This window comes from Pelodiscus sinensis, chromosome 2 (assembly GCF_052426305.1).
Source record: "Pelodiscus sinensis isolate ZL-2025 chromosome 2, ASM5242630v1, whole genome shotgun sequence".
NCBI classification, from domain to species: Eukaryota; Metazoa; Chordata; order Testudines; family Trionychidae; genus Pelodiscus; species Pelodiscus sinensis.
In genome coordinates, this window is record NC_143053.1 from 116,496,823 (window position 1) to 116,522,053 (window position 25,231).

Genomic DNA, 25,231 nt, shown 5'->3' on the forward strand with positions numbered 1-25,231 from the left:
CAAGCTGTCAGTGTAGATAGCTGGCAAGTTTTTCTGCAAAAGCAGCTGCTTTTGCGGAAAAACTTGCCAGTCTAGACACAGCCTATATGTTTATAATCTATAATAACGTTTCCAGACTGGTGGGATAGAGAAGTGCTTATACATCTCAGAGAAAATTGAAGTATATGAAGCACAAAGTTCTTCTACATTAAGTTCTAGTAAAGCTAGTGCTAGATATCAAGGTCCTGACCACAACCTTGTGGCTACTGGGGCATAATAAGATTTAACCTGAACAGTGAAGACAACTTTTGAAGCAGATAAATAGATGATTAGCATATACAACTCTTTGTAAATATCCTCAACAGCACTTTACTACATTAGCCAAATGCTTTAAAAATGGCTTAGATGTCAAAACTCATATACTTACTAATGCTTTTTCTAAAACAATCTTTAGAACATATGCCATCAGAAGAATAAGAGATGCCTTCAGGGAAAACAAACATATAAAGGATTCAGAAGAAATAGAAAGACTAATAAATAAAGCAAGAACGAACCTAGAGATTATTCATCGGCAGGTAAGCATACTTTGGCTTATCTCTTTTTTACTTAAGGATTGTAAAATGCTGAATTATATGTTCTCCTCTAAGGGTGCAAGTACCATACCATTTACAGAAGGGAGAGAGGTATATCCTTTACAGTATTACTGTTTACAAATGGTGGGGAAGAAGAGTTAGGGAGTAAACGTCTGGCATAGTATTCCATTCTTCTTGATTAGAAGGATTTAAACATGAGTCCCGTATGTACAAATGGTATCAACATCCTGTTCTCTAAACTTCCTTGCTTGTCCCTCTTCTTTCTGCTATTCAGTCCTCTGCTGCAAGGTGTTTGTTTTCCATTTGCTTTACTTTTCTCTGTTGTGTTTTCTCTTCCTGTCTTATGTCTATCCTCTCATCCTTTCTTTTCCTCCTTCCCACTCACTGTTGTTATGTTCAGGGGAGTGCCAGTAGCTTAAGTCTCCTCTACTCTCTTTTTGTCCCTATTGGAGGCACAGTCCAGTAGGGCATAGAAGCAGAAGCATAGCCAGTCAACATTTTTGAATACATTTGTGAAAATATTTTCTGGGATCAGATATCATTTATTCTTGTCCACTGTGTTCACAACATAGTGCACAGAGCTAGGAATGCTAGCAAGATGATTCTTTGGAACATACCAAATTTAACTGAGTAATATTATGCATAAAGTATATAAAGTTATATTTTTAAGTTGCCCATAGCCTCTTGCTTCAGAAATAGAGCCTAGCTTTCCAGTTCCATCTTCATGATTGTTTTACATTTGTTTACATTCTGAAGTCTTTCTCTGGGAATAATTATTTCGAAATAGTGGCACTAGAGCATCCACACTACTGCTATTTCGAAATAATGATTTTGTTACTCCTGATGAAAAGCAGGAGTACAGATTTTTAATTCCGTGGCCCATTATGTGTGGATACTCCACTTATAAATTCGACCTTGGGGGGGTTATTTTGAAATAAAGTCCTAGTGTAGACCAGAGCTACACAAAAAAGCTGGAAGACTGCTTGCTATGTCAAGTCAATCATTTACTATTTAGTAACTGCAGAAGAATACCTCCAAGGTTATTTGTTGAAAGAAGGTCTTAAAAGCATGTAAGGAGTGAGGTGCCAACAAGACATAACTATTTCAAAAAGTGTCTTCTAATTTTGGATACTGTAACACTTAGGTCACTGATCCCATTAACCTAAATGGAGTAGCAGGGCTCAGGTCCTGCATGCATGAAGTTCAGTATCCTCAAATTGAGCCAATCTTAGAGGAAAATTTGGTCCTAAATCAGGGGTGGGCAATAATTTTTGATGGGAGGCACACCAAGAATTTGGTAAGTGGTCAAGGGCTGCACTCTTCCACAATATTAATGGAGAAGATGTGGGATCTGAGATGGAGATTGGGTGTAGAAGGGTGCTCGGGGTAGGAGGTTGTGAATTCTGAGAGGGAATTTGGGTGAAGGAAAAGATTGTGACTTGAGGAAGGGGATCAGGGTGCCAGGTTCAGGAGGGGGGTATGGGTGCAGGAGAGGAGTCCAGGGTCTGGGAGGGGACTGTGACCTGGGGCAAGGATGGAGGTGGGTGGTGCAGGGGTTTGGGTTGTGACCTAGTACAGGAGGGGGTTGTGACCTGGGGCAGGAGATTGGAGTGCAGGGTCTGGAAGGGGGTGCAGGAGAAGATTTTGACTTGGAGGAGGGATGCAGGAGGGAATGCAGAGTCTGGAACAGGGTTTTGACCTGGGGCATGGGGAGCAGTAGGAGTTGCAGGGATTTGGATTGTAACCTGGGGCAGAGGATTGGGGTGCAAGGTCTGGGAGTGGATATAGGTGCAGAAGTGGGGGCAGAGGTTTCGGGGAGGAGATGCTAGAGTGCCAGATGCAGGCTCTGGATAGGGGGCAGTTACCTAGGAGCTCCTGGTCAGCAGCCCAGCTGGTCCCTCAAGCAGGCCCTGTCTTCCATGCCTCCACGCGCCACTCAAAGTGTCTGGCAGTGGGCCCCATGTGCTGCTCTGAGTGCCGTGAGCCCTGGGGGTGGGTACTTTGTTACTGTCTGTCCTGTAAACAGGCAGCTCTCATTGGTTGGTTGCTGTGAGTGGCATGTGAGGGAGGGGCAGGCAGGGAGCCTGCCTGAGGCTCCCACTGGGCCATGGGCTGGATCTGGCCTATGGGATGTATTTTGCCCGTCCCATGGGATGTATTATGCCCATTCTTATCCTAAATGATTTGTTTGAAGGTACCACAGTGTGTCTGTCACAATCTTTGGAATAAAACTGATTCGAAGCCCTATGCTTCTAAGCCCTATGTTGTCTTCCATTTTGTGTTGCACTTAACAATCATATGCTCCATGGAAAAACACATTTTTTCTGCATGATGTCATATTTCTTTTAACATCTTGAGTGTTTATTTTCAATCTTATTTTAATTGAACAATTTAATTAATGGAGTAAATGGGCATAAAATAATGGGTTTATATTTAAAATCAACCTCAAAACATACATTATATATTTTTTATTTTTAAACATAAATGCAATGAAGCAAATATTAGGTGTAGTGTACATTTTTTTTGTAAGTTTGGGGGTTTATTATGATGTAGCACATCTGGTATTGCTGACTTTTTCATTGCATATCGATAGAAATTAAATAATACCCCAGCTTGCTGACAATTTGTTGTTACTGTGAAATCAAATTTACATGCTAATTTATGGTTTAGTCATCAAAATGACCATTGAAGTATAAGGTTCATAAATAACAATTTGAATCAGTCTAGTGGGAAATGTGAAATAGTGACAGATTATTATCATTTCATGTCAGTTAACACTGGATTTTCCTGATTTTTTAAAAGACGCCTTATAAAGCTAAAAAGCATGGAGGAACATTAATTTCAACCTCTGTCTTCCCACACTTTCCTAGTTATTGGTTTGATTTGAAAATAGGATAGGTAATAGAGGGAGGCAATCCACAGATTCTTTTCCGCCCATAGTACATGGTATGGAGCTGTTTCTTGTATCTGTTGTCTGACATAAGAGAAGTACATTCTGACCAGTATATTATTATTTTCAAGAGTGGAAAAGTTGCAGCTGTTAATGTCAGCAAAATCCTTTGTGTGTTGTTATTGAGAGAGAATGAGTTCTACTGTCACCAGTAGTGAGATATGTGTCTACTGCATAATTATCAAACTATTTCTTTTTATGCTCCCATGACTTCTCTAAAGGATTAATGCTACTGTTTGAGCAAGAGGTGTATTAGAGACATTTTCCTGAAAAAAATATTGCTTTTGTTTAGATTCTGGATTTATATAAGCCACTTTGAAGATTCATTTGTATTGTGTAATTTTAATGCCCTAGCAAGTTCTCTTCATGACATCACAACAGCTTTTGTTTTTTCACTGTACCAAAATAAACATTTATATCAACCAGTGCATTTTGTTAAAATGCCTATTTTAATCCACAAGATCATTTATTATTATTTGTTTCATCCTGTAAAGCACTTATTTTTAGCCTTAGATTGAAACTGAAAGGCATTGGTCTGTTGGTTGCCCATTTAAGAAGAAATTACTCTGGATTTCCCAACAGATATGATTTCTACAGAACCAATTATTCTTCTTTTGGCATCATATCACTGAAGTACCCTTCAGTAAAAAGGTTTTGATGCCTCATTGCTTTTGCTTGTTATTTCAAGTAGTCCAAATTGATGAGAACTATGCTTTATGCAGAAGATTCTCTTGCCGGGTAACCAACGATATATCAAAAACTTCTGGAGGAGCAATATGAAAGGGTTTCCCTAGTAAGTGTGAATTTGTCTTTCAGGTATAACCATGCTCTGAGTGAAGAGGTAGACAATGATCACTCCTCTTTTTAATATAGCTTGAATTATCTTGCTTTCCTTTCTTATGCACATGAATGAGAGTGTAGGAAGAGGGTTTGTGAGCTCTATTTAGTGGGCTGTGCTTATAATATTGGGTAATAAGCACTTAAAATGTTTTTAATATCCACAACCTATTATAAATATCTTCTAATTCTTGCAGTATTCTTTGGTGTTGGTAAGCATCATCTCCATTTTATTGAGATGAAAACTGAAGCAATGTTGAGTGATGGCCAAAGTGACTTTCAGACCAACTATCAGAACTTAGGAACTCCCATCTCCCATTTATGTGGTTATGCCACACCTGTCATAATCTTATAACAGTCTTGGGTTTTTTTTCCATTGCAACCTACTTTAATTAGATGACAAGGATATTTCATGTTAGAACCTCTATTTGTGTATACCATTAGAAGAATTCTCCCAGACTAATAGTTTGCTTTTGGAGTTATGTTATATCCATTTCAGTAGAGCATATCCAGAGTATTCAACCTTCATGATAGTCAGTATCAATATGTGCCCGTTAGCGATGCAAGCAACAAGTTGGTGAATTTAGAGATTATCTGATAAATATACTAGAACATCACTACTATTATTATGAATCAGTAATAATATATCTGCAGCATAAATTATTTGACTCTTTTCCTACTGTCAGCACTTCCTAAATGATTTAGCTATATGGCAGATTTTTAGTACTATGTGTGGTATTGTATTCAACATTTCATTTTTAACATTTGAGGAGTTTTAGAAAGCATTGGACTGGCATAGACACTTTGAAATGTATTGTGTTTGAAGAGCGAAATTGGCTTGGGCTCTGCACTTGCTTTTGGATCCCACTGCCAATTTTTTGTAGCTTTACCACCAAATTTTCCTGTTTTTACACACCAGGGGCTGCTTGACTATAGGGACGACAGTGGAACCGATTCATATAGAAAAATTTTTTTACAGCGAAAAAATAATATTGTTTTTCCTCTGATCTTTTCATTTTTAGTAATCTTAGATTTTACTTGCAACTGTGGAAGGTAAACATCATCCCTACCTGGGTCCAGTCACCAAAGTCTTTAATAGATTGGGAGTTGACCATCACATATTCCTTGTCATCCTCCAAGAGAACTACTTACACTAGTGGGAAGAGTGCACAGGGCTCCACACACTGCCCTTGTCCTGAGCACTATCTCTGCACTCCCATTGGCTGGGAACCTGCTGCTGGCTGCTTCTGCTGCACAGCATGATCTGCAATGCCAGGACAGGCAGGAAGCCTGCCTTAGCACCCCACTGTACCACTGACCGGGAGCAGCTCGAAGTAAGCCTCTCCTGCCCCTTTGACCTCCTCCCAAAGCTGAAGCGCTCAGTCCACTCTGGAGGCCACACTTTAGTCAATTTATGTTGGGTTGTAGGCATCAACAATTTTCTTCAACTGGGTCATGAGAAAAAAAAAAGTTTGAAAGCCCCTGACTTAGACTACCAATCATGAGAGGCAGAATGCACTTAGCAACAGTACCTGGATCATGAAACTTTGTTGTTAGAAATTTTAATTCTAAGCTATAGATAAAACAAACATCTAGGGGTGGTTTTTCTCCCTCTTGTATGACAGTTGTAAAATTACATAATATCTTTGGGGCAATGCACCATAGGGACATAAAGATGTAAATGTCCCCAAACTCCGTGAATGAGAGAAGCAAGGGACCAGCAGCCGGCAGGCCCAGGGGACTGGGGAAGACGGGCCTGCTGCCACCAGCAGCAGCAGTTGCCCATCTCCTCTGCATTCACTGGCAGCAGTAAAGGGAAGCGGAGCTACGTGGCCTTAACTGACTCTACTCCAACTCTTGCCGCATTACTTGGGTGAGGGAACGGGATCACCCCCGCACTCACTGGTGGGAATGAGAGTGACAGTCAGGAAAGCAGAGTGAGCTAGAGTCACATCACTCTACTTCCTCCCCTCTCCTCCTCAGACCCAACCACTGCTGCCAGTCCCAGACTCCCAGCCCTAGAAGTCCCCTGGGCTGCATCACTCAGGTGAGGGGGTATTGGAGGAAGAGGCAGAGTGAGGGCAGAGCAAGGGTTAGGAAGAGGAAGAGAGAGGTGGGACCTGGAGCAGAGGGAAGTGTGGTGCAGTGAGGAGTCACGTGGGGGATAGGTCACGTGGAGGGTAGACCCCCTCCCCTCCCTGCTGTGTCCCTCCTCACTAGTCACCCCTGGAGAGGGAATAAGAATTTTTTGGCGATGTGATTTTATAATCTTTAGCAACACACTAATGAAATATTTTTAAAGCAAATTTTAAACTAAGGTCCTATAGACTAACATAGTAAATTCAGAAAAAAACAGTATATAGCTGTGTTTGGCAATTGCCTATTAAATGGCTTCATTACCACTTGAAAGGCTCTTTCATAGGTTTAGTGTTCTGCTATTCGCTCTGGAAGGCTTTCCCCTTTTTAAGTTAACTAGATTCTCTAGGGAGGAAGCAGAGCCACAAAACAGAGATAGGAAGAGCCTGGTGAGTGCACATTAAGATCCAGTCGTGCCCCAGATTTTTGGGTGCCCAACGCTGCTGCTTATTTTGTGATAATGGAAAGAAGAGTAAAAGGCTACAGTAAAACTCCAATCGTCCGGCATCTGATGGTCTGGCACTCCTGATGATCCGGCACCATCAGGAACCCGGAAGTGCTCCGGGCAGCCGGACCTTGGAGCTGCTCTGCCCCCAGCTTCCCCGATTCAGCCGCTGCTAAAACTGACCAGCGGCTGACTCCAGGAAGCCGGAGGCAGAGCTGCTCTGCCCCGGCTTCCTGGAATCAGCCCCTGATCAGTTTCAGCAGCAGCTGACTTGGGTAAACCTGGGACAGAGCAGCTGGGGTGCTGCCAGGTTGGTCCCCGCAGCGCTACTGGACTAACCCGGCAGCGCCCCAGCTGCTCTGTCCCAGGCGTCCCGATTCACGCGCTGTTGAAACTGACCAGCGGCTGACTCCAGGAAGCCCGGGGCAGAGCAGCTCTGCCTCTGGCTGCCTGGAGTCAGCCGCTGATCAGTATCAGCAGCGGCTGACTTGGGGACACCTGGGGCAGAGCAGCTGGGGTGCTGCCGGGTTGGTCTAGTAGCGCCAAGGAGCGGCGCTGAGGGACCAACCCGGCAGCACCCCTGCTGCTCTGCCCCAGGCGTCCCCAAGAGCAGCTGGGGTGCTGCCGGGTTGGTCTCTCAGCGCTAAGAGTCGGTGCTACTGGACCAACCCAGCAGCACTCCAGCTGCTCTGCTGCAGGCGTCCCCGATTCAGCCGCTGCTGAAACTGACCAGCAGCAGCTGAATCAGGAACACCTGGGGCAGAGCTGGACTATCGGAAGGGGGGGATATGAGGAGTCTGGGGTGGCATCCTCCCCACCCCACCCTAGATCCCTCATAGCCTCCCCTTCTGATAATCCAGCATATTTGATAATCCAGCAACCCCTAGGTCCTAAAGGTGCCGGATTATCGGAAGTTTACTGTATATACTAACGCTTATAGTTTGGGGAATGTTTAGGATCCATGCTGTAAAAACAGATAAAAGTTCTGCTGGTTTGAAACTTTCACCTTGTGTGGATCACCAACTCAAAGAGTAGAAGCCCCAAAACAAAGAACACGAGGCTTCATGGTTTGTAGGCAGGTGCATGTTTCAAAGAGCTTGCAAATAAGGTTTCATCCTATAAAGCTAGCATCACACTTAGTACTTGCTACTTCATAAGAGACAGAACACTATCACATAGCAAAGATCTGGCCTTAATGCAATACAATATACCATAGATTACTTGGTAACACAGGATTTAAAAAAATAATTAATATCAGAGTTTTAGATGTCTGCAACACTCCGAAAAGTTCTGTTAAAAGAATCTTTTTCTTTCTTACCGTAAGCCATTAACACCTATGTACACTTTGTTTGAAATGTAATCATGCAAATGTCCTCCTAGCGCGTGTGCGTGCGCGCGCACGCACACACACACACACACCCATGCAGCCCGCTTCCCCCCGCCCTCCCTAAGCCAGCCAGCCAGATAGAACTGCAACAAGTGAGTCAAGACACCCCAAACAAACTCCCCCCTGCCTTCACCTCACTGCACAGATGCCAGCATCCACCCACCCCGTGTTTCCCCTACCTACTCGATTCCCACCTACCCCATGCAGTCAGCCCCTTACCTTCCCCTTCCCAGCCCAGGAGGCTTGAGGAGAGTGCTGGGTTTCTGTTCCTGTCTCTGCCTCTCTCTCGCCTCCCGCAGACAGGACTCTCCAAACTCCTCTCCCCCAGCCAATTCCTCACTGCCTTCCTCCCTCCTCCTTCCCCCACCACTTATTCCCTCCTTATGGATATGTCTACACTACCACCCTAGTTCGAACTAGGGTGGTTAATGTAGGCAACCGGAGTTGCAAATGAAGCCCGGGATTTGAATTTCCCGAGCTTCATTTGCATATTGCCGGGCGCCCCCATTTTTAAATTTCCGCTAGTTCAGACTCTGTGCCCGCGGCTATACGCGGCACGAACTAGGTAGTTCGGATTAGGCTTCCTATTCTGAACTACCGTTACTCCTTGTGGAACGAGGTGTACCAGTAGTTCAGAATAGGAAGCCTAATCCGAACTACCTAGTCCGTGCCGCGTGTAGCCGCGGGCACAGAGTCTGAACTAGCGGACATTTAAAAATGGGGGCGCCCGGCAATATGCAAATGAAGCCCGGGAAATTCAAATCCCGGGCTTCATTTGCAACGCCGGTTGCCTACATTAACCACCCTAGTTTGAACTAGGGTGGTAGTGTAGACATACCCTATCTTATCTGCTTTGAGAGCTCTTCCATTTCAAGTGTGCAGCAGCTCCCTTAAGCTGAGACACCTCTTCCCCCACCAGTTAGCTGAAGTCCCTGCCTGTGAAGGAGCTCTGAACCTCTGAGCAGGGTTCAGAAAACAGCTGTGTGGCCACGCAGCTTACAGGGAACTTTGCTACTGACTGTTACCCGAGAACTGTTTGTTTGCTGCCCCACCCTGAACCAAGGCCTGGACCTGTATTTCCAAACTGTGTGTTGCCCACCCAGAGCCTGGGCCGATACCTAGCCACTGTTGGCTCATCCTGACCATAGGCCTGAGCCCCAGGACTATTGTAGTGTGTCCACAGTGAGGGCTCAGCATAATTAATTGGAGATGTGGCCCGAACAAAGCTTGAGTTCTTGACTTAGTGACTGTGGACTGACCTGAGGCGGAAGCCCAGTACAGCTGATTTCCCAAAGAGAATCTATGCAGGGGTGCAGTGACACGGAGTTGCCACCCACTGATCAGGAGGGAGAGGAACCCCTCCCAGAACCCTGGTGTGCTACAGTCCTCAAAATAGGGACATTTCTACTTTTGGGTGGTAAGATTGTCTACCTGCTATCCCCTTGTACTTCCTACTTTGGTGTATCCAGTCCCAAGATGCATATAAATGCATGCTTCCAGCCTTCCACTGCAGCTGCACTTCAACTGGATTATTCCAAATGAAACCACCTGTGGGAGTTGCACTCATAACTCCATTTACATATAAAACTTTGTAGAGAAATAGTAGGTAGAAATAACTCCTGTTCAATACAGTTCATTATGTTTGTACCAGATTTTAATCTGGCTATTCAGACTTATATTGGCATTGGTGGCTGTGATTTATTAAAGCTGGATTTCTAATGTTGAACTGTGTCCAGCTTAAAGCTGAACATTCTCATCTTTTGATGCCTGGTGAGCGAGAGGGACTAGCCCTGCTGCATAGTACAGTGTTTGAGAGGATTTTGGATTTATCAATCATAAGTCAACTCCCAAGCTTACCCAAGAAGAAAGAGGCATGATGGTGATTTGTTTTTGTTGCTACTGGATTAAAAAAGCATTTGCGTAAGGCTCATATTTATATTATAAGTTATATTCATATCTGAAATGAATCTGACCTGATCTTCATTTTCTAATCATATATTTTTGATAAAACATTGTATAAGAAAGTTCACTTCTTAGGGTGTTGAGGTGAGTTATAGATATGGGGCCACTTAAAAACCAGAACTGGATTGTTAACTTTTATTTAAACTTTTTAATTTTTTTTATTATTTTAAGTGTTTGCTGGAAAAATGGAATTTGCTCTGTTTTTCTTCTGATAAAGTGGGGTTTATTTTGTTTTGTTTCAGGGTGGGAGAGGTCTTTTTTTTTTTTTTTTTTTTTTTTAAACTGAAAGAAGGTGGGCTCAAACCTGGTAATATCGTCAGTTGATCAAAGATGCTTCTTTCCAGAATCAGATTTAAAATGCATTTATTCAGGGCCTCATATTTTCTGGGGCTGTATTGTATCACTCCTGAACTTCCACTTGTTATTGTGAACGTCCGCTTTTTTTTTTTCCTAGTGTGGCCACGGTTTGAGTGCTGGAAGCACAGCACTAGTACTCTGTCAGTGTTTCTCAACCAGTGGTCCAAGGACCCTCGGGGTACTTGAGAGAAGTTTGCGGAGTTCGTCAACACAACTGAAAGTTGGAGAAAACTGAATTTTTGTTTTGAGTTTTACAGTGCTTTATTATTTTTGTACTTTTTACACCCAAAATTTCATCGCCTGTCCGGCTACGATTAAGTTGTTTAAACAAATATGTGGCAATGGTAGAAAAAAATGTTGTGTCTGAAAACTGTAGGTACTGGGGGTACTTGTAATTTCTTTCTTTCTTTTTTTTTTTTTTTTTTTTTTAAGGGTGGTTTGCTCTGTGTAAACCACCTCCATGCTCCCAATGTTACAGCCTGTTTCATGCTGACACTTTATAGCACTGTAATTTGCTGCACTTGGAGGGCTGGGGTTGACTATAAAGTGTCAGTGTAGACTTGGCCTAACTGCCAGTGTTTTTCTTTGAAATCTCAGTACAAAGTTAATTTCTTGTATGAAATCCACATTAAGCAATGTCTGTAAAAGAGACAGAACCTTCTCATTTTTTCTGTTCACTCTTTGTGTAAAATTTTCGCCTGTGTATAATCTCTAGGTCAGACAAATGTCAGAGCTGTTCCCCATGCTGGCACTCCAAGTGTAGAAGGTGGGGGCCAGCCAAAGGCCTTAAATACCTTGCCTCTATTGGCTCTGCTTACAAAAAAACTCCCCAGAGTCACAGATGCACTGGCTCTGGAAGATAGGCTGCCACCATCAAGTGATTTTTAAAAACCCTCAAAAAAACAGGAAGGAACACTTGATTTCCTTCCCTGGGGTACCCCAAGATCTTCTACCACAAAAGAGCTTGGAAAAAGAAACAAAAAGTACAGAAAACAAACTATGTCTCTTGATAGCTGACTTCTCAGTCGATGCAGGTACACAGAGACCTCCTGTTACCTTCTAGGACACAAGAATCAAATCATCTCCTTAAAACGGGTGATTTTATTAACAAAACAAAAAGGATATACTTGATAAAGTATACTTGGTTGCTAGGTGTTACAGAGCAACTGAGGGTGCATCTACGCAGCTCCCTAAACTCCAAATAAGATAACGTAATTTGCGTTTCTTATCTTGAATCTTTCAAAATAGCTCATTTTGAAATTTGGCATGTCTACACAGCACCAAATTTCGAAATAACATGGTACAGGCAGTCCCCGGGTTACGTACAAGATAGGGACTGTAGGTTTGTTCTTAAGTTGAATCTGTATGTAAGTCGGAACTGGCATCCAGATTCAGCCGCTGAATCTGGACGCCAGTTCTGACTTACATACAGATTCAACTTAAGAACCCCAGGCGTCCCCAAGTCAGCTGCTGCTGAAACTGATCAGCAGCTGATTCCAGGAAGCCCGGGGCAGAGCAACTCTGCCTCGGGCTTCCTGTAGTCAGCCGCTGGTCAGTTTCAGCAGCGGCTAACTTGGGGACGCCTGGGGCAGAGCAGCTCGGGTGCTGCTGGGTTGGTCCAGTAGCGCGGCCGCTCCTCGGCGCTACTGGACCAACCCAGCAGCACCCCAGCTGCTCTGCCCCAGGCGTCCTGATTCAGCCACTGCTGAAACTGATCAGCAGCGGCTGAATCAGGACTCCTGGGGCAGAGTAGCTGGGGTGCTGCCGGGTTGGTCCAGTAGCGCCAAAGAGAGGTGCTGTGGGACCAACCAGCAGTGCCCCACCTGCTCTACCACAGGCCCCGGGCTTTGCTCCACATCTCCCTGGTCTGCTGAGGGGGGCACTAGCTGCGTCCCCCCCAGCAGACCAGAGAGACGCGGAGCAAAGCGGCGGAGGACCCGGGGCCGGACCCGCGGCGCTTCCAGATCAGCTGGAAGCGCCGGGGGTCCGGACCCGGGTCCTGCGCGGCTTTGTTCAGCGTCTCCCTGGTCTGCAGACCAGAGAGACGCTGATCAAAGCAGCGCAGGACCCCTGGCGCTTCCAGATCAGCTGGAAGCGCCGGGGGTCCAGCCCCGGGTCCTGGGCCGCTTTGCTCCCCGTCTCCCTGGTCTGCTGGCTCCCGCAGCAGACCAGGGAGACGGGGAGCAGCTTTTCTCGCTCCGGAGGAGGCGGGCGGCAGGACCAGGCGTCCCGCCGCTCCAGTCCTCCCGGGCGAGAAAATCCCCGTTCGTATCTGTGGATCCGACATAAGTCGGATCCGCGTAACTCGGGGACTGCCTGTATTTCAAGCCAGCCCTTATCTCTCATGCAATGAGGTTTACCAGGATGGTGAAACAGTGCACCTGTTATTTCAAAAAATATTTTGAAATAACGGATGGCTTGTGTAGACACGGGATAGCTATTTTGGGATACCTGTGGTATCCTGAAATAGCTGTGCAGTGTAGATGTACCTGGAGAAAAGAACAGATCAAAACACAAAGAAACAATCTCTTTGGGCTGTAGCTTTAATATGGTGAGTAGGGAAGTGAAGATACATGAAATTCACACTGAGAAGTTTAACCAAACAACCAACACAAAGAAAAATACCCTATGATTCTATGATCATGACTAAATATACATTTTCCCCTTATTGACTCACAATCCCTTCATGGTCCAGTCCACTTACATGCCCCAAATTCCTTGGCGGCATGGTAGTCCTGATGATTGCAAATTGCTCCCTCAAGCCTTTAACTTAGAATTCACACAAAGAAAGAAGCAGCTAGGTATCTACGCAATTCAGATTTCATCAGTCTTTCCCATTGGCTTTCTGCCAACATCGCTGCTACTACCCGAGTTTAACCCTTTAGTCAATGAGTGCTGGCCAGCACTCCTCTTATCCATCACAGACAACTTGTCTTCTGTGGTTTTTACACAGTGTCTCATCTGTCCTTTAATACAAATTTTAGGCAGGCTATATAGTTAGTTAGGTTTCAATTAAAAGAAGCTTTATTTTGGCAGTATTTTTCCATAAAGCGCGATCTAACAAATCAATCTTGATGATCACCCTTCTTTGTTGTATTTTTTTAATGTATATACCAATTCAAATGCTGTTTAATCTGTCATATGTTAGCTGTGGCTGTTCTTAAAGCAGAAAAGAAAGAGTATGTGCTATATTACTGGGGGTAGGAAAGAAATCAAATGTGTTTTCACTAATTTTCCATTGTCATGAAGGTTGAGGTCTGGGGAAGAAAGCCATCAGTTTTTAATATCTGTATGTCAGTCTCTGACCTTTGAAATTTTAACCAAGGAAGACTCTCTTCCAAGTAACTTGTAGAAGAGGAGAAAGTTTTAATTAATACTTACACGATCTCCTGGGTAATGCTACATTGCTGCTCTTTTCAGCTCTGCATCTATTGAGGAGTGCTCTTTTCTTTGGTCATTACAAGCAAATAGCTGCAGTGCCCTTCACCTTGATGGATGATATTAGGCCAGTGCCTTATTTCTAAAAGCAGTTTTAAAAAACTCCAAAGACTAAAGGAGTCAAAATTAGTTGAGTCACATTTATATTCTGTGTATACACTGTATATATCTATGTGGTGAGTTCACTTATGGAATGTGAACAGTTATTATGGGTCCGTGACGAGCTAGGTAAGTACACAAATATACTATAGTTGTGTGTGCACAGTGAATGTAAATATGCACATGTGTGCACACAATATGTATAAGCTCTTGGGAGCAGGGATTTTTTACTGCCTTTTGGACAGCACCTGGCACAGTGGTGTCCTGGTCCATGTCTCGGACTCAAACATTACTGCTGAATAACAATAATAATAATAATAATAATAATAATAATATGCTCACAGTCTATTGTTTCTGTGTGCTGACTGCATATCAAGTACCTTGATCTGCGTTACTTACCTGTTTTGTCAGGTTATATGTTTGTAATCAGAGCACCATGTGACCTGATCAGTTAGCCTCTTGTTAATACTACAGTACCTTGTTTGTGATTTGCTTATTTTTAATGTTGGCCCCATGCTCACCTTGTCTGTTTAAATTATTTTAATTTGGATCAAAAGTACCTTTTGTCTCCCAGCAACCTAATTTCCCTGTGCATTTCTCTGTAGTGAATACTTATTGATGGTCATTACTCGCTAACTGCTTGTGCCCAGTGCACCTCTGGGAGGTTAATCAATCATGTGCTTTTTTTAATTGACATCAATAATGTGTTTACATTTATCAATATTTCTTAATTGTCAAGTTATAACAGTGGAATATCAATAATAAATCACGCCAATGGTGCACTACATACATTAGAGATTTAAGAGTCTCTTTAAGCAATTTGACATAATGGAAATTGCTTTGGAGTGATTTGTATGAGCTGTGTGGGAAGAGGTCCAAAAATTGGTATGTAAATGCATGTACTGTATAATAACATTAAAGAACCAGTCCATCGAAATGGCAGTAGGATGGGTTTTGCCATATACATTATGTACTATTATGAGGAATGAAGAAGACTTAAAGGCTCCAACCAAGACTGGGAACTCATTGTGCTAAATGCTACACATAAACATGGTGGGAGACAGTTCCAGTCTTAAAGAGATTACAAACTAGATGAAACAAAGATTGGGCAAAAGAAAGTATTATTCCTACTGTAAACATAGGAAATGAGGCAACGCGAGACTTAGCACTTGATCCAGAGAAGCATGTAAGATTAACTTTAAGCACGTGAGATATCGCATTGATGCTGAAGATTAAACATACGGTATGTTTAACTGCTTTTCTGTGTTGGGGCTCAAGGGACTTGCCTGAGGTCACACAAGATGCTTCTGGCAGGGTTGAGAATGAACCAAGATCTTTAAAGTCCCAGTCTGGTATCTTAAAACCATCCATTCTCTCTTCTATCTCCACTAGCTTCATGCTGTATGTAATAAGCTGCACATATGACAATCATCTGAGTGAGAGAGACCTGGCTGTTTTACAGACTGCTCAAAGGATAACTTTCAAATTACAGACATGTCTAATAAGAATGGGAAAAAAATAAATGGGGGGAAGAGGTGAAGGTTGAAAAATTGATAAGATAATACTCAGCACAAAGTAGGAAGAAAAATAATGCCAATGAAGCAGGTACTGCCTTCCTTTCTAATCTTACATAGTTCTTCTTACACACCTGATAAGATTGAAGTTCAGGGTTCTTAATGTCTCATAAGAAAGTATTACTCATTATTTTGTTATTTATTCATCATTTATAATGTTATGGATTTAAATAGTTCTTTACACATAGCAAGAGAAAGCATTAATTCTCTTAAAGATCTGACCATCTAAATCAGGAGGGAGAAACCTCAGGCCCGGGGATCACATGCTGCCCCCAGCTTGACTCGATTTGTCCCCCAAGGCTCAGGATTCTCTCCCCTAGCATTGAGGAGCTGGTGTTGGTGCTCTGTGCTCCCCCCACAACTCCTCGCTGTGTCACTGCAGGGCTGGAGCACACAAAATCTACTAAGCTCTACCCCTTAGGCTCTAGTGAGTGAGGAGAATGTGGGGAGTGTCTTTCTCCTCAGTTATGGACCACATCAGTGAGGGGTTCTTTTGTTTCCTCACTTGGGTGTAGCCCCGACTGATTTCTCTGAGAGTCAATTGCCCTTGACCCAAAAAAGATTCCCCACCCCAGTCTAAATAAAACTAGAACAACAAATGCGTAAGCGAGGACATGGGGAGTGGTTTAGGAGTGAAAGAGGGAGACTATTACTGATGACCAAAAGGAGGTTTTGATTTTTGAAGGAGCAGAGAAGGGGAGTAGGGAATATCAAAATGATCTAAGTCACTTTACACGAGTAGCTTTGAATTTGATTTGGTAAGAGGCAGAGAGGAAATATAGGAATTAGTACAGGAATGGGGAACCTCTGGCCTGGGGGCCGGGGGCCCAGCTTGCCTAGATCTGGCCCCCAAGGCTCAGGACTCTCCCCTCCCCCCCAGCATTCGGGGGCCTGAATTGGTGCTCCAATCCTCCCCTCATTGCCCCACCGTGGGAATGGAGCACACTAACCTGGGACCCACAGACTCTCATGTGTAAGGGGGAATGTGGGCCAATGGAAGAATGTGTCTTTGTCCTCGGTCAGGGGCTATGTCAAGGAGGGTTTCTTTGTTTTTTGTTTTTGCTTCTCACTTGTGTGGCCCCCGACTAATTTTTCTGTGGGTCAGCGGCCCCTGACCCAAAAAGGTTCCTCGCCTCTATTTAGTAAGTGGTCAGATCAGACAGAGGAAGATTTTAACAATGGTATTTTGGGCCAAGGTGAAAGTCATGGAGGATAGAGAAAAGAGTTATGCTAACCAAGGTGAAGGATAATCCAACCATTTTAGCAGTTGGGACACTAGAGCTAATGATTTGGAGGCGGGGGAGAGCATTTATACCAGCATTGTAATATCTGAGCAACTTTTGCAAAGTGGACATTTTGAAAAAGCAACAGCAGGACTTAGTGAAGGGTTGGATTTGGTGGGGGAGGAATGAAAGAGGAGAGTGAAGAGTCACGAGTTCTCCAAGGACTCCATCCTGAAAGATGAGAAGGTAGATTAAACATCCAAAGCTTGTTCCCTGATCAGTGAAAATCGGTGGCAAAACTTTCACTGATTTCAGTGATACAGAAACAGATCTCCCAGGATTTTATGGCCTTTTGACTTAGTAATCATAGTAATTTTAGTTCTTTGGAATCCTGAAGTGTATTACCAAAGTTCTCTCATTTGAAAAATATTGCTTCTAAATTGATTCTTTTTATTCACTAGTTTGAACATATGTCAGAAGACAACTAAAACAACAAGATAGCTACCATTATAGTGACCCACAGGTTCTTATGGAGGCCTGGCATCTCCCACATATCATCATTGAATCATTATGAAAACCGGGACTCCAGTTCCTATATTGCATATTCTCTTTTAAATCTCTAAAGAACACATACAAAACCCTCTTTGGGGAGAACAAGAGATTTTATTCTTAAAATATTATAAAGTTAAAAGTTTTCTACTATCAAAAGAGGCTATTAAAAAGCATAAAGAACATAAGACTAAATGGAAAAAATCTTGTACAGTTCAGTTTACTATTCTGGCAGCCATTCTGCTGGCTTGTTATACTTTTATACAAATGTTCCAAGCAGTGAATAAAAAGAATCAGTCTTTTTCAAATGAGAGAACATTGGCAAGGCATAGCTTTCAAAGGAACTAAATTGCAGTGGCTACTGAGTCAAAGCCTATTAAAACCTGGATATTTAAGCAGTCTTTTTTTTATCAAGAATAAAAGAAAATCAGGAATCAAAGGATCTGATATTTACTGTATCATGGCAGATTATGTACATTCATTGTATACACTGAAGGGTGTGTGGTGGGGACATAGTGCGGAGAAAGCAGATCAAAAGTCAAAGGCCTGCATCTCTTAGTCAGAATATGAGAACCTGTATCCACAGCAGGACCCAAGTAGTGTTTGACAGTTGGTTTAAAATGTTAAACCCTTCAGAATGACTCAGTTAAAACATGAGACTCAGATTAAACATACTTTTGCTGGATGGAATGAAGAAGGTGAAATCTTATTAAAATTGAGTTTAACAGCAGTGTTCTGCATACTGCCCACCAAAGTAGTTTTTAAAATGAACTTCAATTTCAACCAATTCAGCAAACATATTTCTCAGTACAGTATTGGCAGGGCTTAATAATAGCAATGCTTTCTATTACTGATGTATCATCATGTTTTCAAATCTGAATTAGGTTAAGAAATAAATGTTTTGACCTGTTTTTTTTAAACAGATAGGATTAAGAGAAGACACAGAGGCTGCTGAGAACTGAGGCTCTGTAATAAATATCATTGCTTGGTACCTTGCAGGCTAAGAAGCGAATTTGAGCCTCTTGCCCCAAAGTGTCTTAGAAGCAGTACACTGATACTGATCCAGCACTGGAGCTTCATGGTTTTAAATGAAACTTTCAGAAATGTGTAGGTTCCACTTTCAAAAGTGACTTGGGCACTTAAGAGACTTAAGTCAAAGAATCATAGAATCATGGGGCTGGAAGAGACTTCAGGAGGTCATCAAGTCCAGCCCCCTGCCCTAATCAGGACCAACCACAACTAAATCATCCCAACCAGGCCTTTGTCAAGCCGAGACTTAAAAACCTCTAGGGATGGAGATTCCACCACCTCCCTAGGTAACCCATTCCAGTACTTCACCACCCTCTTAGTGAAATAGTTTTTCCTAATATCTAACCTAGACCTCCCCCACTGTAACTTGAGACCATTGCTCCTTGTTCTGTCATCCATCACTACTGAGAACAGCCTCTCTCCATCCTCTTGGGAAGCTTCCTTAAGGAAGTTTAAGGGTGCTATTAAATCCCCACTCACTGTTCTCTTGTGCAGACTGACTAAGCCCAAATCCCTCAGCCTCTCCTTGTAAGTCAAGTGCTTCAGCCCCCTAATCATTTTGATTGCCCTTCACTGGACCCTCTCCAATGCATCCACATCCTTTCTATAGGGGGGCCCCAGAACTGGACACAATACTCCAGATGTGGCCTCACTAGTATCGAATAAAGGGGAATAATCACTTCTCTAGATCTGCTGGCAATGCTCCTCCTAATGCAATGACATTAGTCTTCTTGGCTACAAGGGCACACTGTTGATTCATATACAGCTTCTCATCCACTGTAATTCCCAGGTCCTTTTCTGCTGAACTGCTACCTAGCCAGTCGATCCCCAGCCTGTAACAATGCTTTGGATTCTTCCATCCCAAGTGCAGCACTCTACACTTGCCCTTGTTGAACCCCATCAGATTTCTTTTGGCACAATCCTCTAATCTATCTAGGTCACTCAGGACACTATCCCTGCCCTCCAATGTATCTACCTCTCCCCCTAGCTTAATGTCATCTGCAAACTTGCTGAGGGTGTAATCCATCCCCTCATCTAGGTCATTAATGAAGATGCTGAATAAAACTGGCCCTAGAACTGATTCTTAGACCACTCCACTTGAAACCAACCATCAAGCAGACATCGAGCCATTGATCACTACCCGTTGGGACCAACAATCTAGACAGCTTTCTATCCACCTTATAGTCCATCCATATTTCCTTAACTTGCTGTCAAGAATATTGCTGGAGACTGTATCAAAAGCTTTGCTAAAGTCAAGGTATAGCACATCCACTGACTTTCCCATGTCCACAGAGCCAGTTACCTCATCATAGAATCTAATCAGATTGGTTAGGCATGACTTGCCCTTGGTGAAACCATGTTGACTATTCCTGATCATATTCCCCTCTTCCAAGTGCTTCAAAATGGATTTCTTAAGGATCCCCTCCATGGTTTTTCTGGGGACTCAGGTAAGGCTGACAGGTCTGTAGTTCCCTGGATTATCGTTCTTCTCCAAAGAAGTGATTCAAGTCCCTAAATCACTTAGGCACTTGAACATTTTACCATTTTCTTAGTAATATCCAAGATTCCTTTTCCTACATTAATAATGAAGCCTCTGTGCTTGATTCGGTGTACCACCATTTTCCACTTCATTAATGCACGCACACATTTGATATGCAGCAGCACAGTGTAATAGTAGGAGTTTTGTTTCTGACCATTAATAAAAGCACAGACCATCTTTCTATCTCTGCCATTGTTTCAGGCTGAAAAGTTGAGCATTTTCTTTTGAAAAAAATAATACCCAGTAGCCCAATACATGCGTAACCTAAGAGAGGTCCTGCATACCTCTAGTTCCGATCATGATGCTGTGGGTGGTGATATTGTTCATTTCTATTACAGTAGCGGTTAGAAGCTGCAGTCATGGACAAGAATTCGATTGTCCTTGATGTTGTACAGTCACAGAACAAAAAATGAGTTCTAGTTCAGAACCTTGGAAAAACTCAAATCCACAGACCAACTTTGGAGGAGTAATTGTACCAGTGTACCAAATGAAGGGCTTGATCTTCAGATTCAGTGCAGAGCATTTACCATTCCTACTGAAGTCAACAGGAGTTACACACATGCCGTGTGGCAGTTTACTGTGAGTTCCAGTAGACTATGGTTCATTATTTGTGGCCTGTTAATTTATTGATATATAGATATATTTAAATAACTGTGTACTTAGATAGCAGTAATGAGTTCAGAGTACTGAAGGTGTTTATGTAGGTTTGTAGGTTTTTTCAATCTTTATTTATTATTTGCTTGCTTAAGATTTCATTTGAAATTGTAAAAATTAAGTTTCTTTGTTTTACTTCCTGACTATTACTATAAAACACAGACCGTAATACTGTGTTTCTAATACACAAGTGCCATGAAGCTTAGAGACAGGAAGGAAGAGTTCTGACCTATTTTTATAAAAGAAAACAAGGATAGGGAGGGATAGAACATAGCAGCAAAGAGACCCAAAGTTTCCCACAGTATAGTAATGGATATGACCTTTAATATTGAGGCCTTTGGATCAAAGTTAAGTTGGCATTAAAATTTTCTAATAAATTCCCTGCTGAATCTCAGGGTTCCCCCCTCCCTCACAGTTAATTCAATAAGGTCACAATAAAGGGAGTGCTGTCTGTGTTATTGTAATTGCTCTCAGCAGGCTGGTAATATTATTGCACAGAAGTGCCAGCTACTGTGCTTTTATTTCTCTCTTCAGCCTCACTCCTTCCTACATACTCCCTCCCCTCATCTCTCAAGTCCACCCTAAATAGGAAATGAAGCTGCTTTAAATGCCATTTGCTTCTCATTTAAAATGCTTTTACAATGATGCTTCCCTGAATTCTTTTCAGCAAAAGAAATAAAAGCATAGTTAGACTTGTGAAATAATTGGAGACTTTTATTTCCTTTCTTTAATTCTGGTCCAACTTTTAAGCACTGAATTCACCCTTTAAGTTCTTAAGTAAAGGATGGTATTTCTAAACACAAAGGGCTGGTTCATCTCATGTCAGTCTGATTCTCAGAGGGTAGCCAATTGACAGATATTTCAAGAGTTTCTATAAGAGTGTGGAGGATGGGGTAGTCATGGGAAGCCAGCTAAAATAGTAATGTGCTTTATAAACATTCTTCTGCATACTGAGACATAGGTGGTTTTCCTATTCCTCTAAATTATTGCTTTTCATGCCCAGCCTGGTTTCTAGGCTAGGCTAGGCTAGGCTAGAATAATTAATCTGATATTTTTGGACCTGTAGAATGAAAGTTTACATTTCACAGCCATTGTTGCATAAATTGCAAGGTTTCGTCCCCTTGGAGGCTAGTCTGATTTACCCCAAGAAGAGAGTCACACTTTCAGGCTGGGTCCAACTCAAGTTTATTGGTTGCAACCACGGTACGGCTAAGGAACTCAATGTTCAAATCAGAGCCGACCCCCAACATCTCATAGGCAGGGGTTTTTATAGGGTTCACATCTTTCCTGGTTTAGGTGCCTTAACATGATAGGTTACTTCATCTTTGACATTTAGCATTCCTATAGGTCAGGTTAATTTTCCAAATGAGGTCAAATACAGTGCCTACTTGCTGAACAATGGGCAAGCCATACTTCCCTTTTTCCTTTCCTGCTTGAGCCGGTCACAAGTTTAAAGGATGTGGAATCTATCCATATCTCCACTTAACAGAAGACTGGTTTCACTTCCCCTCGTCTCCTTATTATAAGTTATTACCTGTGACAGGCCTTGACCTTTGTCATGTCTTACTCCTATACAAATAGCAAATATATCTAAGCATTAGCAATGTATGCATATTGTACGTGCCCCTCATAGGGGAATCAATGGCTCCGGGGGATTTGACTTCCCTTTTACACATCAATTCCCCCCTCAAGAGGCTTTCTCTTTCTTATACCTCATCAGTTTCTTCTTTGGCTAATCTTTGGTAATGTACAAGCATTTCACGGTTGACAGTAGTCAATACAGTGCGACATATAGAGGCAATTATACAAGGTATAAAACAGGGCATTAAGCATAATATAATCACAACAAAACAAAACTAAACAGAAATGTGTACCAACATAGCACAACAAGAGTTTTCCTCTTTTTCTTTGAAACAGTCGTGGTTCAGCATCATGCAGGGGAGAGGTTACTAGCACATCACCCTGTAATATTTCGATTCTTCCGGTGTCCAACAGGTGGGAAAGCAGGACCAGGAGAGAGAGGCTTATCAGCAGTCGGGGTAGGATCATTTTGCAATGGGAAGCATTGGCTAACAGTAAGTTCTTGGCACTTCACAGCACTGATGGACATAAGAGTCTTTATTCTCTGAGCCAAAAGCCAGCTAGCTCTTTTGGAACCAAGGTTATTTCCTAGGAATAAAGCAAACCATAAAAACAATCCCACGCGGTTGCTTGATACCGGCCTTATCAAAGTGAGGCCTTTTTGGCATGTGGTTGTCAGGGGAACCAGGGTCGCAGTTACTGCTGTAGCATACGCTTCTCAGGCTGACTTAATGATTTGAGTTTGTCAGTCCTTAGCAAGATACCATGGACTGCCTCAGTTTACTCCTATAGTTCTTTTCTCTTGACTTTGGGGTTCTTCTTAATCTACTAGGTTAAATACAACAATTTAAGGGATTTTAATTTACTCTGGAAGTGCTGGTACAGCACTATCATTATTATAAATGTTAAAATCAAAACTCTCTACATAATTTGGCAAACACTATTCAAATCTATCCCCAAGATATTTCGTTGCCTTACTGGCACTGCCCATGATTATAGGTTTGACCTCTACTGCCTGGTTGAGTGCTGCAGAGATAGGTGTTTGGCATGGTCCACGGTGTTTCCCTATCTGTGTGTACCTCAGACGGCTAGCCCCAATATATCTTTGGGCATTGGCCACCAACTTCTTGATCTTTGCCTGCAGGGCCAGTAAACCCTCCTCTTGGTGCTTACTTCCGCCATGCCACTCAGCATCTCATGTGTAGTTATCGCCACTACCAAAGTGCGATATGTCCACATTCTATTGACGGTTAGGCCGCTTGATGAGGGACCGTTATGCACACAGACGGATATACAGAGGGGCAGGATGGAGTGATCTGTCTGGGTAGTCAAACACCAGTAGGTACCGTTCATTTGGACCAGCTCGATGTTCATTTGTTTTTCTATGACAACCACATCAAGCCTAGGCAGATTCGTCATGATGTTAAATGGGCAGGTACATAAAATTTCCTTATCAAAGTGGGTGCAACAATCCCTGGGTATAGGGAGGCTCCCACACCTTCAGAATAAGCAATGCCTTCTATTCTATCTATATGCCCTTGCTTTGGTACAAGCAGGGAGGTTACCATTCTGATCTGATCTGAGTGAGGAATCCTCAGAGGGACCAAAAACAAATGGTTGTACTATGCCCTGTCCAGGTGGGCCTTTGGGTCCTCATGGATTCTCTCTTTCCCTACTCCCATGGGTAGGCACAGGGGAGATTGGGGACTCACCACCATAAGAACTAAGTGGTAGTGGCTAAAGCTTACCTTATTCTTCAATACTGGCCTTCTAATTTCTTTATTTCACTTCCAATCCAATTAGCTTCTGGTCCAAACATCAGGTTAGGTCTAGTGAAGTAGACACAGAGCTGGACAGATCCTTCAAACTATTTAGGATCAATTGATTAGCTTGGCTGGTGTGTAGGCCTTTACGGGCACTGGATATTACTGCATTTACAAGTCTGGATTCTCATACAATTTTTCCAGGCTCAAACCAATCTGCGATGGTATCTGCTAAGCCTTGTCACTGCCTACTCAGGCATTTGCCAATTTGATTAGCCAGTTTAGCACACAGCTGGTCTGTACCAGTGTGGAACATCATCAAGGTAAGGATCAGTGACAGTTGTCCTGGTTCTGGAACAGGGGCCTGTTCAGGGCATGGTGCACAACTGGGAGGCTCCATTTTGTCCTTAAAGTCCTGGTTGATGATATCCAAATGAGGGCAAGTTAGCAATGGCCATTAAAGCAAAACTAGTCTGGTGGGAAGGAGCTAGTCCTGTCTCCCATCCTTCTGTTCACGTGATGTACTCCTTGCTTCCTTCCAGTTCTTTTTGTTCACCTGTGGAGACATTGTTAACATTCTCCTAGCCTAAACAATTTTCTATTCACAACATTTGCAATACGTATTACAATTAAGACACACAAGACAAACTTGGACAGAACACAAACTCATTATGTCATGACACAGAACCATGGCATTTTGTTGTTGTTTTTCTTCAACTGGCTCCAGCGCTTTCTGATGATCTGAAAGACAAGAAAACATTTCTCCCCCCCCATCGGGGTGGCCTATTATAACTTAAAATACTGCCTAAGATCTGCTAGGGGAACAGGTTACAGCTAGTTCCTTACCATTTTCATGTGCGAGTGAGCTGCAACTTTCTGAGAACAAGAGCGCTTCATCGGTACTCGTGACCTTCCACTCCCTTGAATTACCTTAGAGTTACTAGCCCTCCCCAACAGTGGCATGGTTCTGTTTCCCTCTCGTATTGCAGACCGGGCTCTTTTTTTTTTTTTTCCTTATGATCTGTCTTGATCCTGCTAAATGACTTTTCTTAATTACACAGATTTGTCTAGCATTAATTTGGTAAGGAGAGTGGGCTTTCTAATTAGCCCCCACACTTCCTAATTCTTTTCAGTA

General features: G+C 42.8%; 1 protein-coding gene across 4 annotated transcripts in view; it reads left to right on the plus strand.

Moving 5' to 3' along the window:
• LYRM4 (LYR motif containing 4) overlaps positions 1-25,231 on the plus strand; it is a 171,216-nt gene that overhangs the window by 48,872 nt on the left and 97,113 nt on the right. For all 4 annotated transcript variants that reach the window (XR_012901668.2, XR_012901669.2, XM_075921304.2 and 1 more), the window contains exon 2: positions 434-554. Coding sequence is in view for 2 of the 4 variants with exons in the window: in XM_075921304.2 (XP_075777419.1) it covers positions 434-554 (121 nt within the window). In the remaining 2 variants the exon portion in view is untranslated. The remainder of the gene's footprint in view (positions 1-433; positions 555-25,231) is intronic.